This window comes from Silene latifolia, chromosome 8, assembly GCF_048544455.1.
Source record: "Silene latifolia isolate original U9 population chromosome 8, ASM4854445v1, whole genome shotgun sequence".
NCBI classification, from domain to species: Eukaryota; Viridiplantae; Streptophyta; class Magnoliopsida; order Caryophyllales; family Caryophyllaceae; genus Silene; species Silene latifolia.
In genome coordinates, this window is record NC_133533.1 from 10091432 (window position 1) to 10105864 (window position 14433).

The window sequence follows — 14433 nt, forward strand, 5'->3', positions numbered from 1 at the left end:
GGAGGGAAAATCTATTGCCTTTGGTAACCGTTTTTTGAAATTCCGGTTACATTGGGCGCTATCTGTGTTACATCCGCAATATCTGATACTGATATTTTGCGACCTTTGCCAAATCCACGATTAATACTGCAATTCAATAACATGTTTATGCCTATTTTTCTACAAGGTTGAAAAATGATATTAATTGTAGCGATACGACAACTACCCTAATGCCTTGAGAGGCTCCTTCATAGTTCATACAGAAGGCATTGGGGTTTGGATGTACATGCCTTACCTTGTCAAGGCACAGGTTATTTCTGGCAGACGCTTAATTAGCAGTGAATGACAATCAGCCACAATGAATAACATGTGCATCAGTGCATGAAGTTATTGAGCCATTGTAATTGCCCCGCTTATGCTTCATATCCAGAGAATGTTCAATCTATGGCCCCATCAGAGAGGGAAATAGATGTACTGGTAGTGATAATCCAAGTAAAAAAGTGATAATCTACGTTTCGGGAATGACGCAAATTGCCTCTTCATGTACTTTCGGTTGTATCATTTGTATGGTGTGTGATTGGGAGTATTCAAGATTTAAATGGGAAATCAGAAATTGAAACTTGTATTACAACCCCCATATTAATGTGATTGAATTTTATTTCAGTCCTTTCTCTAGTTTGCAAGTGGAAAATCTCCTCATCATTTCCCTATTTGCTACATGATATTTGAAATACCTGCTTTTAATCACTCAAACCCCAGCATCTTTATAAAGGGAATGTGAGAAAGGTTTCATATGATCTAGTGCACACAGTCCATATTTTTACGTTGTTACAAACCAATATACATGAGTTTTATAGTATCAGCGTTTCTCTCTGGATTTCTGTGAACTTTATGGCCATGAGTTTCTAGTGTTTACGTAATTGTAGTTGATTCATATTTGCTCATTAATGTAGGTATGGTCGCTACCGCCCTTGTGGTGGGCCATTATCAAGGAAAGCAAATGGTTGGCAGAAGCTCTGGTGGCGTTATGCTCAAGAATCCATTCTTTATGATGTCCGAAAGACGCTGAAGAAGACTTCATGGAAATACTTTGGGCAACGATTGTATGTCTGCATTGTGATGTGTTTCTATCCTCCTATGCGTAGTCATATCTTGCATTTGGTTTGTTTTTCTCTGCTAGAAGTCTTCCCTTGCGTAAAGTAGGTTAAAGTTGGTAAATTTTTAATTTATAAAACTTAAAGTTGTCGGCCAACCTTTCCACATGTTAATTGGGTAATGTGCTTTCGGGGAAAATTTGATGGTGGGGAGCGATTTCTCCTTCCATTAAAAATCAATTGGCTTCCTCATTTGTTCAATCATTGCCGGCCTGACATTAACGCCAGATCACAGAACTGCTGCTGGCAGGCTCACTGCCACATCTCAGCGGAGCTATTCTCCACCCCTTCCCTTCCCAGCCCAGCAATGTCCTGCCCTATCCTTCTCAGCCAAGCAATGTCCTGCCCTATTCTTCTCAGCCTAGCACAGCCACAGCAGGCTACCTAATATTCATGAACTTGAATCAATGGCATGTTGTAAAATCATAATAGAAGGTATATTTTGGAAAACTATGTTTGCCTAAATTTGAATGGATACAAAGGAATTAGTGGCACATGGATCTGAGTGGATGGAGTGTATGTTTTTCAATGGATTATATCATTATGTTTTGAGTTCATTTGCATATTCTCTGTTTTTGTCTTGGGTTAGTTCATTTCTATTCTGTTGGCAGGGGAAAAAGTAACTTTGCTTTTGTTTCTCTGTCAAAATCAAATTGTCATACTGGAAAAAACACTTTCCATAGTAATGTCAGTAGCTGCTAGTGCCATCTGGCAACTTTTCAAGAGCAGATGTCTGATGCCTACACTTTATCTGACTAGCTGTAGTGTACTGGTCAAGATATCTTTTTTTTTTTTCGAACTGAAAAGTGCAAATGTCTGATCCACTGTGAGAATTGTTTACCCTTCAGTTGCACCCAATTTAATGGGATTCAATCTACATCAGTAGGTTAGGTATGCCCGACTATTTTATCCATGTAACTTCAACTGTCTCTTCATTGTTTTCATGTTATGGTGGTGTGATTTTGAAAGTAAGACATTTGTTTGTGCATAGCCATTCAACTATAGCTTAATGAAATTATTTGTACTGAGCCTACTTTTTGAATCTCAGAGACTGTCGTCGCAAATATGTGAATCTATACAAGGTTAAATTGAATTTCCTCCAAAGTGACCAGGTGATATTATTTCCCATCTTTTTGCGTTGATGCTTCTCTAGCTGTTCTTCATAGTCTTTCTTCTTTCCTGGCTTCGCTGCAGTATTTTTTCTTATTTCAAGAATCCTATGCATTCTTAATGAAAGGCTTTTCGTAGATGGTCAACGTGTAACAATCACAAGCATGATTGTATATACTGGGTTGAGACTTGGCCTCAGAACGGATAATTGTAGCCTGATCTTGGTTATTGTACAATAAATGCTGTTGATATCGTCTCATAATGCTGTCTGACTAATTCCATAACCTTTGTAACTCGATTGTAGTGCGGAGTCAATGCCGATACCTTTGTAACAATCACAAGCATGATTGTATATACTGGGTTGAGACTTGGCCTCAGAACGGATAATTGTAGCCTGATCTTGGTTATTGTACGATAAATGCTGTTGATATCGTCTCATAATGCTGTCTGACTAATTCCATAACCTTTGTAACTCGATTGTAGTGCGGTGTCAATGCCGATATCTACTATTCCTTCCAAAATGGAGTGATTTTCCCACTTCTTTTTTGAGTTTGATTTAGGTGGTAACATTATATGAGAAACCAAGGACAAATGGGGGAATCAATTAAACTATAGCTAACTTAAAGTAAGTATTGTAATCCTACTCCTTAACAAATTACTCACCAACCCACCTACTCACAGGCCACAACTCACAGCTTACCAGAGTCACCACTCCAACTTAACAAACCTACTCTTGTAGTCAGGGAATCTGGGATGGAGTTCGGCTCTAGGCGTTGTGTTGGGAAATCTGAAATGGGAGGAAGCTAAAGCTCGTGATCAACGAAGGAGGAGATTTAGGAAGGCTCATTCTGCAAAAGAGATTTGAGAGATTGTCGCATAGTTTGTGTGAAGGAGAAGGTTGCACTGGGTAAGGACATCACAAAGGTTATGCAGTTGGAGGGAGGTGCAGCTGAGGAGGCGCAACTGGCGGAGACGCAGTTTTTGGGAGATTTACTCGAGGGAGACGCAAATGGAGGTTGTTGTGGAAGAGAGGTGGTAAGTGGGGACTGGGGAGGAAAAAAGGTTGTAGGAAGGGAGGCAAAAGAAGATGGTGGGTGGAGAAAAGATAGTAGGTGGCTATTTGTTGGAGGGGAGAGAGAGAGAGAGAGAAAGAGAATTATGTTTCATAAAGGTTCAGTTTCTTATTTGGATATTTTTATGATCAATGACTAGGTTAGTAGATTCTAAGGTTATTTTAACAATGACATTGTTTTAATTGGTTTAATGTTAATTACAGTAATTTCGTTAAAAAAATGCCAATATGGAAAGAAAATAAAGTGGGAAGGAGAAAGAGATTATGTCCCAAAAAGGAATATAGAAGATCATGACATTACAGAGGGAGTATCATATTTAGAAAATGATTTCTTTCTTTTCAAACTAGATCATAATGGTTTTCTTAAGCCAACTTTCGGTTGAACTGATTCAGATATAAAAGAAGTCCTCCAATCTATACTCTTGAAGCTTAGAAATTGGGATTTGAATATTCCTTAGAAAGTCCAGTTAGGTAATTTGTTTTAAGGTGCTGACTGCCGATGTAGTGGCAGGTATACTGGCTTCTTGTTACAGTTGGAGTGGTGTGAGAAGAAAAACATAATTCCACAGGAATGGTGGCTGAGTATATATATGATAGCATAGATCTAATGTATTCTCATTTAGTTAGGGTGCTGGAGGAGGTAGGTCGAGGGCAGTTGGCGGCATCACAATGAGTACTGAAGGATTGTGGACCTGATACTAAGCTACAAAGATGTAGCAAGTTTTTAAAAGTGCCAGAAATGTGGGGATTTACAGAAGCTATACTATAAAGTATTTTGTCTAGCTGAAACGGTTGTGCTGATGAGCACATTAGAAGATTGAGGCTCTGTGACTGCATCCGTAGGCCTGTGTGATATCACACTTCATGTGTGTGAAATTCTAGAATGGGAAATGGGGCGATGCATGATGATCACGGACATATATTTGGGTTTAGCCTCATTAATTTGCATTGAGAATTATATGGACTGCCTAGTACTTCACAATATAAGAAGCACAAATGCAAATTATTTAGTGATCTATTTATTTGACAATATTCCAAAGCTAAAAAATATTGATCCCTTGGCAGCTGGCTGACTGGCTCCATTAAAAATGGAAAGTTTTACTCATCAAGCGATGTAGAAAAATTAATAACAGATTTAGTTCTCTGTGCTTTGGTATAAGGTACTAAGCATGTCAGTATCTCTCGACTCTGGTTAAATATAATGTTGTCCAATCATCCCCCTTACTACTAAGAATAAAAATTCTCTTAGTTTTCCCTCCAAAAGGCATCTAGCTAAATAAGGTTACAAGTAAAAAAAAAAATCATTACATTATTATCTTTTCAATTAATATATTCTTATAATTAAACTCTAATCTTCTAATTAAAATTCATATTTATGACCTTTTCATTAAAATCCATACTTTATTATGCAATCATTTCCATTTCCATTTCTATAGATATTATTCTCATCAGTTACACTCTAAAATTGCAAACCTCTTCTTATGCAGTCTTTAACATAATTATTGGCATCACTTACACCTTAAAATTATGTAAATCTGTTTCTTATATTATCCTTCATCAGTTACACTCTAAATATGGTGTATATTTTAAATGACGTAACAACTTTTATGTATTTTTTTAATTAAAAAAAATATTAGTCTAATTATTCGTAAATCGTCTTTTTAAGTGCGTGGTATACTGTTTTTACCTGTTTTTATTATAAGATTATACGCGTTTTAATTAGATTTTACATTTTTACATCACTTAATTATAACTTAATGTCATAAATTAGGTTTATGCAATGATATAGCATTATAGAGTTAATTTTATAGTAAAGTAAAAATGGTTTAAGACAAAAATAACCTAACTTAAAGTGTCTTTTGATGGTAATAAACTTTCATTTACTACCTCTTACTAAGATTTATTAATATATTATAACATTAAAGGTACAATTAATTTAATGAGAATGTCTCTATATAAAACAAAACTAAAAAATACCGTGCTGTAGCACGGGGATCTACACTAGTTAGCCCAGTAAAACAGAAAGGAATCAAAGTAGAACTGATAAAACGGTGTCTGAGGGACCATGTTGAACAAAAAATGTTATCTGGTAATCGGATTTTCCCAAGTCAATACATTTTGATTACTTTTAGTTGTCATCTTATCTCTTTTAAACTAAATATTTGATCGATGATCGCATAATATATGGAGAAGGGTTATTTTAAATTGAATGTTCATGTCTCATGTATCCATGCTAGCAAGTAGATCAAGATGTTTTGCTCGAGCTTGAGAATATGGAGAAGGATTCCGATATTGATGATATCCTACAATTTCGATTTATAGCTGAACAAGAATTGGAGGTAATACAACTGTTGCTTAAGGATCTTTGTTATGTGACCATAGGTGATCATAAATGTTAGCTAGGGATCATCTTTGAATAGGAATATAATGAAGTATACATTTTACTTATTCGTTGTAAGATATAGTGGTATTGCTTTCTGTTTTGTTCCTTGTGAGGTTCATCGTCGTCCCTTCATTTTTTTTGCCCTGGTTATTTTTAGGTTTCCATAAAACCTATATCACGTGAGGTGGTAGAATTTGGCTCTGCTACTAGTGAGAAATTAGCAAATGATGAGGCTACTTCAGGTAAAGCACGTGGATGGCTAAACTGGCTCTCTCGTGGTGTTCTGGGTGCTGGAGGAACAGATGACTCTAGTCAATTTTCTGGAGTGGTCTCTGATGAAGTGATAAAGGTACATATTCATCTTCTTTTTATGATTTAAAATTTGATTTGCTGATATCTGTGAATGGTGGCTCCAAAACTTTTGAAATTGTTTTTTCCTTCTCGTGAAGGATATTTGTGAAGCTACAAAGTTTCAGCCTGTGCCCTCTGTCGGTGTTGCTGCTAACAGTACGACACTAATATTTGCAGTGAACTTCCAAATCTTTCAGATGTCATTATTAATGCAGAATGGGTATGGAAGTTAATTATCCTTTACATGCTTGAGGTGCTTGCATTCTCTTTATGATATATTTGCTCTGTAGCTTATTGCAATAGCAGAATAAAAAATTGTGTTGTGATCAATACTAAAATACCCTGAAAGAGGTAGCAGAGAGAGAAATATATGTCGATTCGTGAATCTTCTCTCTAGTCAAACGACTCTGACTATATCCTGGTGTGCTTAAAGTTGTCATATGGTGGCCCTAAATATTTTTGTAATGTTAGAATTAAACTATTTGATTTCCGTAATTTATTTTCGCACCACAGAAAACTCCCCACAGAGTATTTTTCCCCCTAAACATTTCCATTTACTATTTTGCATACCCTTGGCTTAGAAAAAAAAAAACTAAAAACTTGATTCCTTCAAAATCCTAAGTTTATATCTGGCATTCAGCATTCCTACTTTTGTCGGATTTCTATGTGTCAATGGGTTGATTTCTCGATTGATATCTTTCTTGCGCATGGTAAAGAAGGAACACAAAAGCGTAACAAGTTTATAGATGCATGTAAACATCACTTCTAATAAGCCACACATGGTAGAATGTGGGGAAGGACCATCTAAGCCAAAAGTTCAGTTTAACCTGATGGCTAGGGCCTAAACAATACAAACATTCTAGGTGAGGTCTATCTCAGGCATGGACTTATTTTCTGATGAAGTGAAATTGATAAGTGTCATTGGAAATTTACTCATCTCTTACTGTTTTAAACTGGTTTTGATTGGTGCTATGGTGTCATTGAACTATTGAAGTCTAATTGCTAATGGAGCATTTAATCTGAAACTTCGAGTAGTAAATTTCTTTTTAATCCAATCCTACTTTTTTTTTTTTTTTTTTTGACAAACCCTTATGATGTAAAGTTCTTGAATCAGGAATCGGGGTCAAGAGATAGCTGAATTAAATTGCAGTTCTGTTGAATTCAAGTGCAATGTATGGGAGGAGTCAACTTCTATCGCTGTCAAGGTGGGCTATGCTGAAGTAGTTCATTCGTCTAAGCAGATAGCAATCTTGCGTACTAAAAAGGTTTGTGTATTCTTGTTTACTATAGTCCAATAAAGGATATGTTTTTTATACGAGTAGTTTTTACACAGTGCAGCTGGTTCTGGTTGTTTGTGTTTTCTATGCTAAATTCTCAATAAGATGGGTGCTTGAAAATTTATAGAACACATTGTTTAATTCTTTTGTTATCCCCTTGGTATCCCTGCAATGTACTTCTCTAGTACTTGTCAAAAAAAGAAGGGAAAAAACTAAAGTTCTGCTCGAAGAATCTCTAGTGCTGAATGTAATAAACATGAGCAGCCTTTTCAAATTTTTGTCTCTGTTAAACTGGTAAAAATCTATCTTCAGATCAAATGTTCATCTCCCAATCTCTTCATAGTTGCATTGAGATCCCTTTGTGAATATGCAGGAACTCGGTAACGAAGATGTATTAATGAGTGAAAAACCTTCAGCAAACATTGACATTGATCTTTCTACGAAGAGTGATGTTGCTGACCTGGTACTCAAGGTATTTGAGTAGTGTTATCATTGTATCTAAAATGCGTAAACCCCAAATAGTCTTGGTGACTGGTGATTGTGTACTTGAATTGAGCAGGTTACAGTTCAGCCTACTGAAATTTACTTTGATCTGGAGTTTCTCCTTCAATTAATGGAGTTTTACACTGTCCTGACGTCTCACAAATCTCTCCATGAGAGGGTACACAATTCGATTTTCATTAATATTTTCTTACCATGCTAGGTGTTCCAGCATCTTCACTGTAAAGTGTTCCGGAGCTGAATAATGATGTTGCTACTTACTTTTTGGCAGGTCCTTTTTTCATTGAACGGTATTAGAGATGACAAGTCTCGACTACTATGTAAAACAGAGTGAGTGCAAATGACTAAATGACTGACTCTGAGACTTTATTATTTGTGCATTTTGTACTTGTAATTGCTTTAGAATATTCAGTATGACTGTATGAGGTGACTGAAACTCTCAAGACAGCTAGAGATCTGATACAGAACACAATTACATGAAATGGGTTTGTTTCCTTATGATGATGCTATAATACGTGAATGATGTTTGTAAGTTCGAACAAAGTTCATTTGACTGTAGTATGATTCCTCTATGGACGACATAGTTTAGATAAGACTACCCATGATAGTTTGAGAGCCTAATTATCTCTCATTGTGTACATGGAGGTCACATTTAGGGTGTCTTTTTGTATATATGGCCGTCACCTCCATTGTTTGTTTTTGTAGATGGGCGCCACATCTATGATATCTTTCGTACATGGGCGTCATCCCCTTGGTGTCCGTTAATTAATATTATATCTTACTTGCAAAAAAGAACAACATAGTTTAGTTTTAGTGAGGAATCCTTTGAAGCATTTGCTATGATGAGTGATTTGGGAAGTTTGAACCAAGTCCATCTGACTGTATGAGGATCCTCTATGGACAACATATTTCAATTTTCAGGACTTCTTGTAAGCATTTGCAGCACAAGGGAACAAACAAAAATCCAAGTTGTAGGCAAATTGACATATGTAATATGTTTGCTTGATTGTTTTTTTGAAAGCAGAAGGGAGGATGGACATATGCAACCTTTCTATTGTAATAAGTAGTCTATTATTTGTTGACCCTGATGAAATACGGGATGCCATCACCTACGTCGTGGAATAAGTGTACATAGGTTTCGGACTGATTTGGTTTGGGTTCAATTTTTTTTTTTTCCACGGAGGGATAGGGATTGGAGCATAGTATTAAATGTCAGTCAGGACATTTCATAGTTTCCGAGTTATCACTGTTCAAGGTCATGAAGGTTACTGCTATCACATACTGATCAGGTCAAGACTACTGATTCCTTGATCCTGCCTTGCACCAAAGTTTAATATGATTAATTCTGGCGTGTTTCATTCATCGTGATGATAGTAAAGATAGAACAATAAAATACATACATGGTGCACACAAAGCTAATGGTCTATTATTGGTATCATGCTAGTATGCTGTTTAGTGGTGACCTTTATTTTCTGCATCTTTTTCGTCATCGTTGGGATTTTATTTGTAGACATAGTTGCATATTGTTTGGTGATGCTGAATGACATATTTTAGATGAAAATCTCTATTGATGTTATGTGTTTGATACTTTCTTGGTGTTTTGCTACAGGTGTCTTTTATCAGGGAAGCAGAGAATAATTTGGACGGTTACTTTTATCGACATCTCAATTCATCTTCCTTGGATTAACAAGAATTCTGAAAAATGCAGTATGGTAATTCTAATACACTTGTACCTTTAATTAAATAAACGTTAGTAATTGCTTTAAGTCATGCCATGCTAGTACAAGGTCTGAGCAATGTATCTGATTATTCTCAACATCTATCCAAAATTTTGAATTTCCGTTCAGAAATTAATTTCGGATTTGGTATTCATTCAACCTATCTTTTTTGTATATTTGGATAGGCTATGGATATTAATCAAGAAATTTTTGTATATCCGATCCAAAAATAGGTTTATTGCAATTGTAACATAGTTCCTTATTACCTTACAATTTGTCTTATGGTAAAGGATGTGTTTGGATACAAGAATCGGAGGGAAAGGGAGGGGAGGGCCTCCATTTCTCTCATATCCTATTTGTTAACCAAACAAGGAATTTTGTATCCTTCCCTCTCCCTCCCCTCCCTTTTTTTTAAAGTTTTGCGCTGAACAAAGTTGTTGAATTTAATGATTGATTTATAAGAGCCAAAAACCTAAGAATGAGTTAAAATTTAAGAACAATACAATATGAATGGAAGTTGGTCTAAAATTTTTAGTGGTACTCAATAGAGGATGGTGGTAAAATAATTGTCATACAAGAGGATGTAGATGAGGACTTTTCATCTTATTTAGTCAATAAAATGCTGAAATAAGAATATCCAATTATACCCGTTCCTAATCTGAAATTTGTTTGGATAACTGAAATATTGGATTGGAGATTATATATCGGACATTGGATATCAGATCTGAACCGGCATCTTTGATATGGTCGAACAATTTTTGTTTTTTTTCCTCAGTAATTTTTATCCTTTCGTTTCAGCGTCTCCTATTTTTCCTTTCTGTGAGTTTTTCTTATAATTATTCTCATCATTTTTCTTCACATTCCCTTCTTCTATCTCCACTTTTCTCCCTTTTTTCTTTTTGTTTTGGGGCTATATTTTTTTTTTTTTCATTATTCCTATATTTTATCTGCTTTTACCACCTGAAATTGATGGTTTCATATGACAATTTATATTTGCGTACTGCCGTACTTCAAATCTTTGTGGGACGAAGGGTTTGGTATTGGTGGTGTGGAGTTTTGTCTGACTTTTGCAACCTTGTGTCCTTTCACATCTGGCTGGCCTTTCTTAGTTGCTCTCTTTTGCTTTTTTTGTTTACAAAATATTTTCCTAGTCTCTAAATTTCTTCTCTCCTGTGCTGATAATGCAATTAAGGCCATTTGTTTGCATTCTCACTTGATTGAAAATGTTTAATCCAAGTTCAGTTCACATCTGTCCAAACAGTCTCACAAGATAGTAACAAGCGCAGCGTAAGACACGTGAAACGAGTATGGCCTAAGAATATTTCCCATTTCTAACAATTTATATTAAAGTGCTATATATCAAGAAAATGTCCTGGAGTCCTTTTTCCTTTTTCCAAATACTAGAGTATACTCTGTCCGATTCGTTGAAATTGTAAATATTAAGGAATGTAATTAGGTGTGAGTGGATGTTGGGTCTCACCATCACACTGTTGAATTTTGCCACTAACTTGGTCAAAATAGAATAGGAGCAATTCTAAGAATCGGCCGAAAATAGAAATGGGGCAATTTTAAGAATTAGAGGGAGTATTGTTTAAAGATCACCAAGGGGGTGTGCCCATATACAAAAGGGGAGAGAAGATTAAGCTCTTAAGCAATTTTGAGTTATCTTGTCTATAAAGAGAGCAAAAGTTAGTTGCAGGTTAGGATTTCGCACTTGACTACCAACCATATTATAAACTGAACTCAAGTATTGGACTTGGCATTGTTGACGCGTAGAAGCAACTCCCTCTGAGTTTTGGACAGCTTGGTGGTCATTTTAATTATTATTTCCAATTAGCTAAGAAGTTACACTAGCATGAGTCTACACGGTTGACAGGATATAGGGGTTTTTGGAGCAAATGTTTTCAGGCATTCCACTGACATCAATCATACTAAGACAAATTACTTAAATAACCCTTTTTAAATGAACCTTAATGTTAAATGATTAATCTTTTTTGGGTAGAGACAATAATTAGTTGGAGTCATAAAATCTGAAATGAAACTCAGAAAATGCGAGTCATTGAATTTTCCCTGACGAAGAGTAAGTCGAAGTAAATAAGGTCAGGGGAGTCACTGAAGTATTGAACTTTCCGTGTTCCTGAACTTTTAGTGACAATAAGGTTGTGCGAGTCATTGAACTTTCCATAGTCCTGATCTTCTAGTAATAGTGTGATACTAACAAGATGTTAAGTAATTAAGTACTACTGTGTATTACTTTGTTTCATTTGTGGTTTCCTGGGGTTTAGAAGTAGAAGTTATTTGTATTACTTTTCACACTTCGATCTTGTTATGTAGTATAATGTCCACACTCATTTTTGTTGTAGCAGCCAAAAGTCAGTTTATAATTTATCCTTTGATGTTTCTCTTGGCTCTGTATATGTGTTTTTATCTCAAAGGCCCTGTAATATTGATTGGGATTTGTGTTGTGTCTTGCGGAAGAAGGGTGAAAAATTCATGGGTTAATCAGCTGGAGAATAATTCCTCTCATAATTTGGTGGTATTCTCCCAGAGCATGACACTTTCTTTTGTAGCCTTCCTTTGGAAATGGGCTACTGCCTTCTCATGTAAATGCGAGTTGCTGCCTTGCTGTCCTATATACCCTCTTTATGCGTTATAAAACACTACTATTTCTTCCTTGAGCGTTATGGTTGAGTAGAAGCTTAGATGGTTATCTTCCTGCTTTGTTATCAAAATATAGCCAGCCATGCACCCTTGAACAAATTTTTTTCTTTCTCATGGTATGTGAGATACAGGTTATGCAGACGAGCTATCTACGACTGTCTTCTAACTTGGATATGACTTCGTTTGCATCTGATAGAGAAGATTTTAGTGATTTGCTATATTTGGATAATGCTGGTGATATTCTGGATGCACTGCAGTTCAGCGATCTATATGATCAGTATGAAGCAAGCATGACTGATTTTCAGGTCAGCTTTTCTGTTGTTCAGTACTTCATTCTTTCCATGCATGTTGGTTAATGCTTGACTGGTTGAGGACTAAACCTGATGTGCAGATAACCTTGTTGCTACCCAATATACCTCATGGATTATCAGTTGTTGAGAAATTTTCGACTTCTGTGGCATTTGCCTGTTGCCTCATCCCAGATGAACTGATATTAAAGCAACTAGAGGTAACTATTATATCATTGCACCATCTTGCATAATTGAAGTATTGTGAGTATGTTTCTTTTCACTTTACTTTTATTCTCCCTGAAGTGCCTGAAATGGCTTGGTTTTTTCTGAGGTCTTTCATTGATCTTTAGATGAGTGCTAAGTTAGATGAGTGTCAGAAATGGTGCAAAATTGTGGTTGGGATTGTTGAAGTTAGAAGCCGATTATGAGTTGGTGGTGTAGTTGGATCTAAAGTACCCATCTTATATCACATGTCAATATTCAAACCTCACTTTTTGAAGTTGGATATTTGAACTTATGTTCTGTATTTAGCTCAGCGTTTGAGCTTTCTTTGTTTTATAGATGGATAAAGTTGCAGTAGCCTCATTTTGTATGTTGGTGTCGCCCCCTAACGTCTTTCTATTCTGGGCGCCACCCTGTTGGCGCTGTTTAATGAAATATTATCTCTTATTGAATAAAATATCAACATGGTGAAGAAGTTAGAAGTTGGTTCAGGCACATTTGTAAGTGGCACCTATCAGTACCTGACAAAAATAAGTCTGTGAGAGCAGATGACTCCATAGATAGTTGGACCAAATTGTCACACCTGCATATCTTGTGGAGAGATTAACTATTTGATGGCCCTTGCTTGAAAGTTATGCTGTTGTAGCATTTGTGTGCCTAATCTCTTATGGAGTTCTCTCTTTCTATCGATTCTGATAATTATATTTTCACCTCTATTATTGCGTAATGCTTCTCTCAGAGCATATTAGATAGGGGGATCTGTATCTCTTGAAATCACCAGTGTGGCATGAACTTATAGTTTGTCGTATAGAAAAATCCAAATTTGGTATGTTACCTTATTGTCTTGGAACTTTTCTTGATTCCTAGTTCTAACTTTTCACGTACTCTAATGTATATAAAACACTGAAGACTATTGTTCCTTTGTATTTAAAATTCGGTAAAAATACTGTGCCATTTCATTTCATGCGTGTGTTCCTTTGTTTTAAGTTCAGTTCAGACTCGTGTGTGTAAGGATTTTTGAGGGATGAAGAGCAGCTGCTCCGTAATTGAAATAGCTTTTTGTGGTAGTAGGAGTGGAGTCGGTAATACGTTCAACGGCCTATTTGTCTTCTATTATTATTTAAGTGCAAGATTCATGTCAGTAAATCAAATTGTTGTTTGTTTTTTCCCCTTTTCTGCGTGGAGGGCTAACCCAAAAAATCTGGACAATTCTGTTTCTTCTTCTTCTTCAAGAGTTCAATTTTCTCTGCTCATATGTATAATTGCTTTACAAGGGAATGTGCTCTAAGAAATTGTATTTGTTATTGACTGATGTAGCTAGGCTGCACTGGTGGTTTGAAGTTATGTTCTGACTTTACGTTTTTTACTTTTACTGCAGGCTTCTTTATTGGTTTCGTCCCTTCATGTACACTTTTCAATCTCCATTGTAGGTGCTCTGGTGAGCCTAGCAGAATATATGGACCGCTTATATTTTGACTACGAGCAGGGCAGGGAACTGAAGGTTGTATCACCCGTAGTGTCAAGTTATCCGAGTGTGCCATGGTGCTTTTCAGTAGCTTCAAATTTTGACTTGTTCAAACTTGGCATTAACCTTGAAGATGATGGAGACAATAGCTCCATCTTGTTAATCAATCTACAGCAGTTACATCTTAAGTAAGCATGTCCACGTGTTAACTTGTATGTCAATTTCAAGCATTGTCATTTAACCTATGGTG

The 14433-nt window shown here is 36.1% G+C and overlaps 1 protein-coding gene across 3 annotated transcripts in view; it reads left to right on the forward strand.

The window, feature by feature from the left end:
* The window catches only part of LOC141596345 (intermembrane lipid transfer protein VPS13-like), a 42813-nt gene that overhangs the window by 12631 nt on the left and 15749 nt on the right, over nt 1-14433 (forward strand). For all 3 annotated transcript variants that reach the window (XM_074416471.1, XM_074416472.1, XM_074416473.1), the window contains 13 exons: nt 933-1082; nt 2182-2245; nt 5553-5654; nt 5856-6047; nt 6148-6269; nt 7164-7314; nt 7700-7798; nt 7886-7987; nt 8099-8157; nt 9437-9539; nt 12338-12511; nt 12598-12714; nt 14097-14371. In XM_074416471.1, the coding sequence (XP_074272572.1) occupies nt 933-1082; nt 2182-2245; nt 5553-5654; nt 5856-6047; nt 6148-6269; nt 7164-7314; nt 7700-7798; nt 7886-7987; nt 8099-8157; nt 9437-9539; nt 12338-12511; nt 12598-12714; nt 14097-14371 (1710 nt within the window). The remainder of the gene's footprint in view (nt 1-932; nt 1083-2181; nt 2246-5552; nt 5655-5855; nt 6048-6147; nt 6270-7163; nt 7315-7699; nt 7799-7885; nt 7988-8098; nt 8158-9436; nt 9540-12337; nt 12512-12597; nt 12715-14096; nt 14372-14433) is intronic.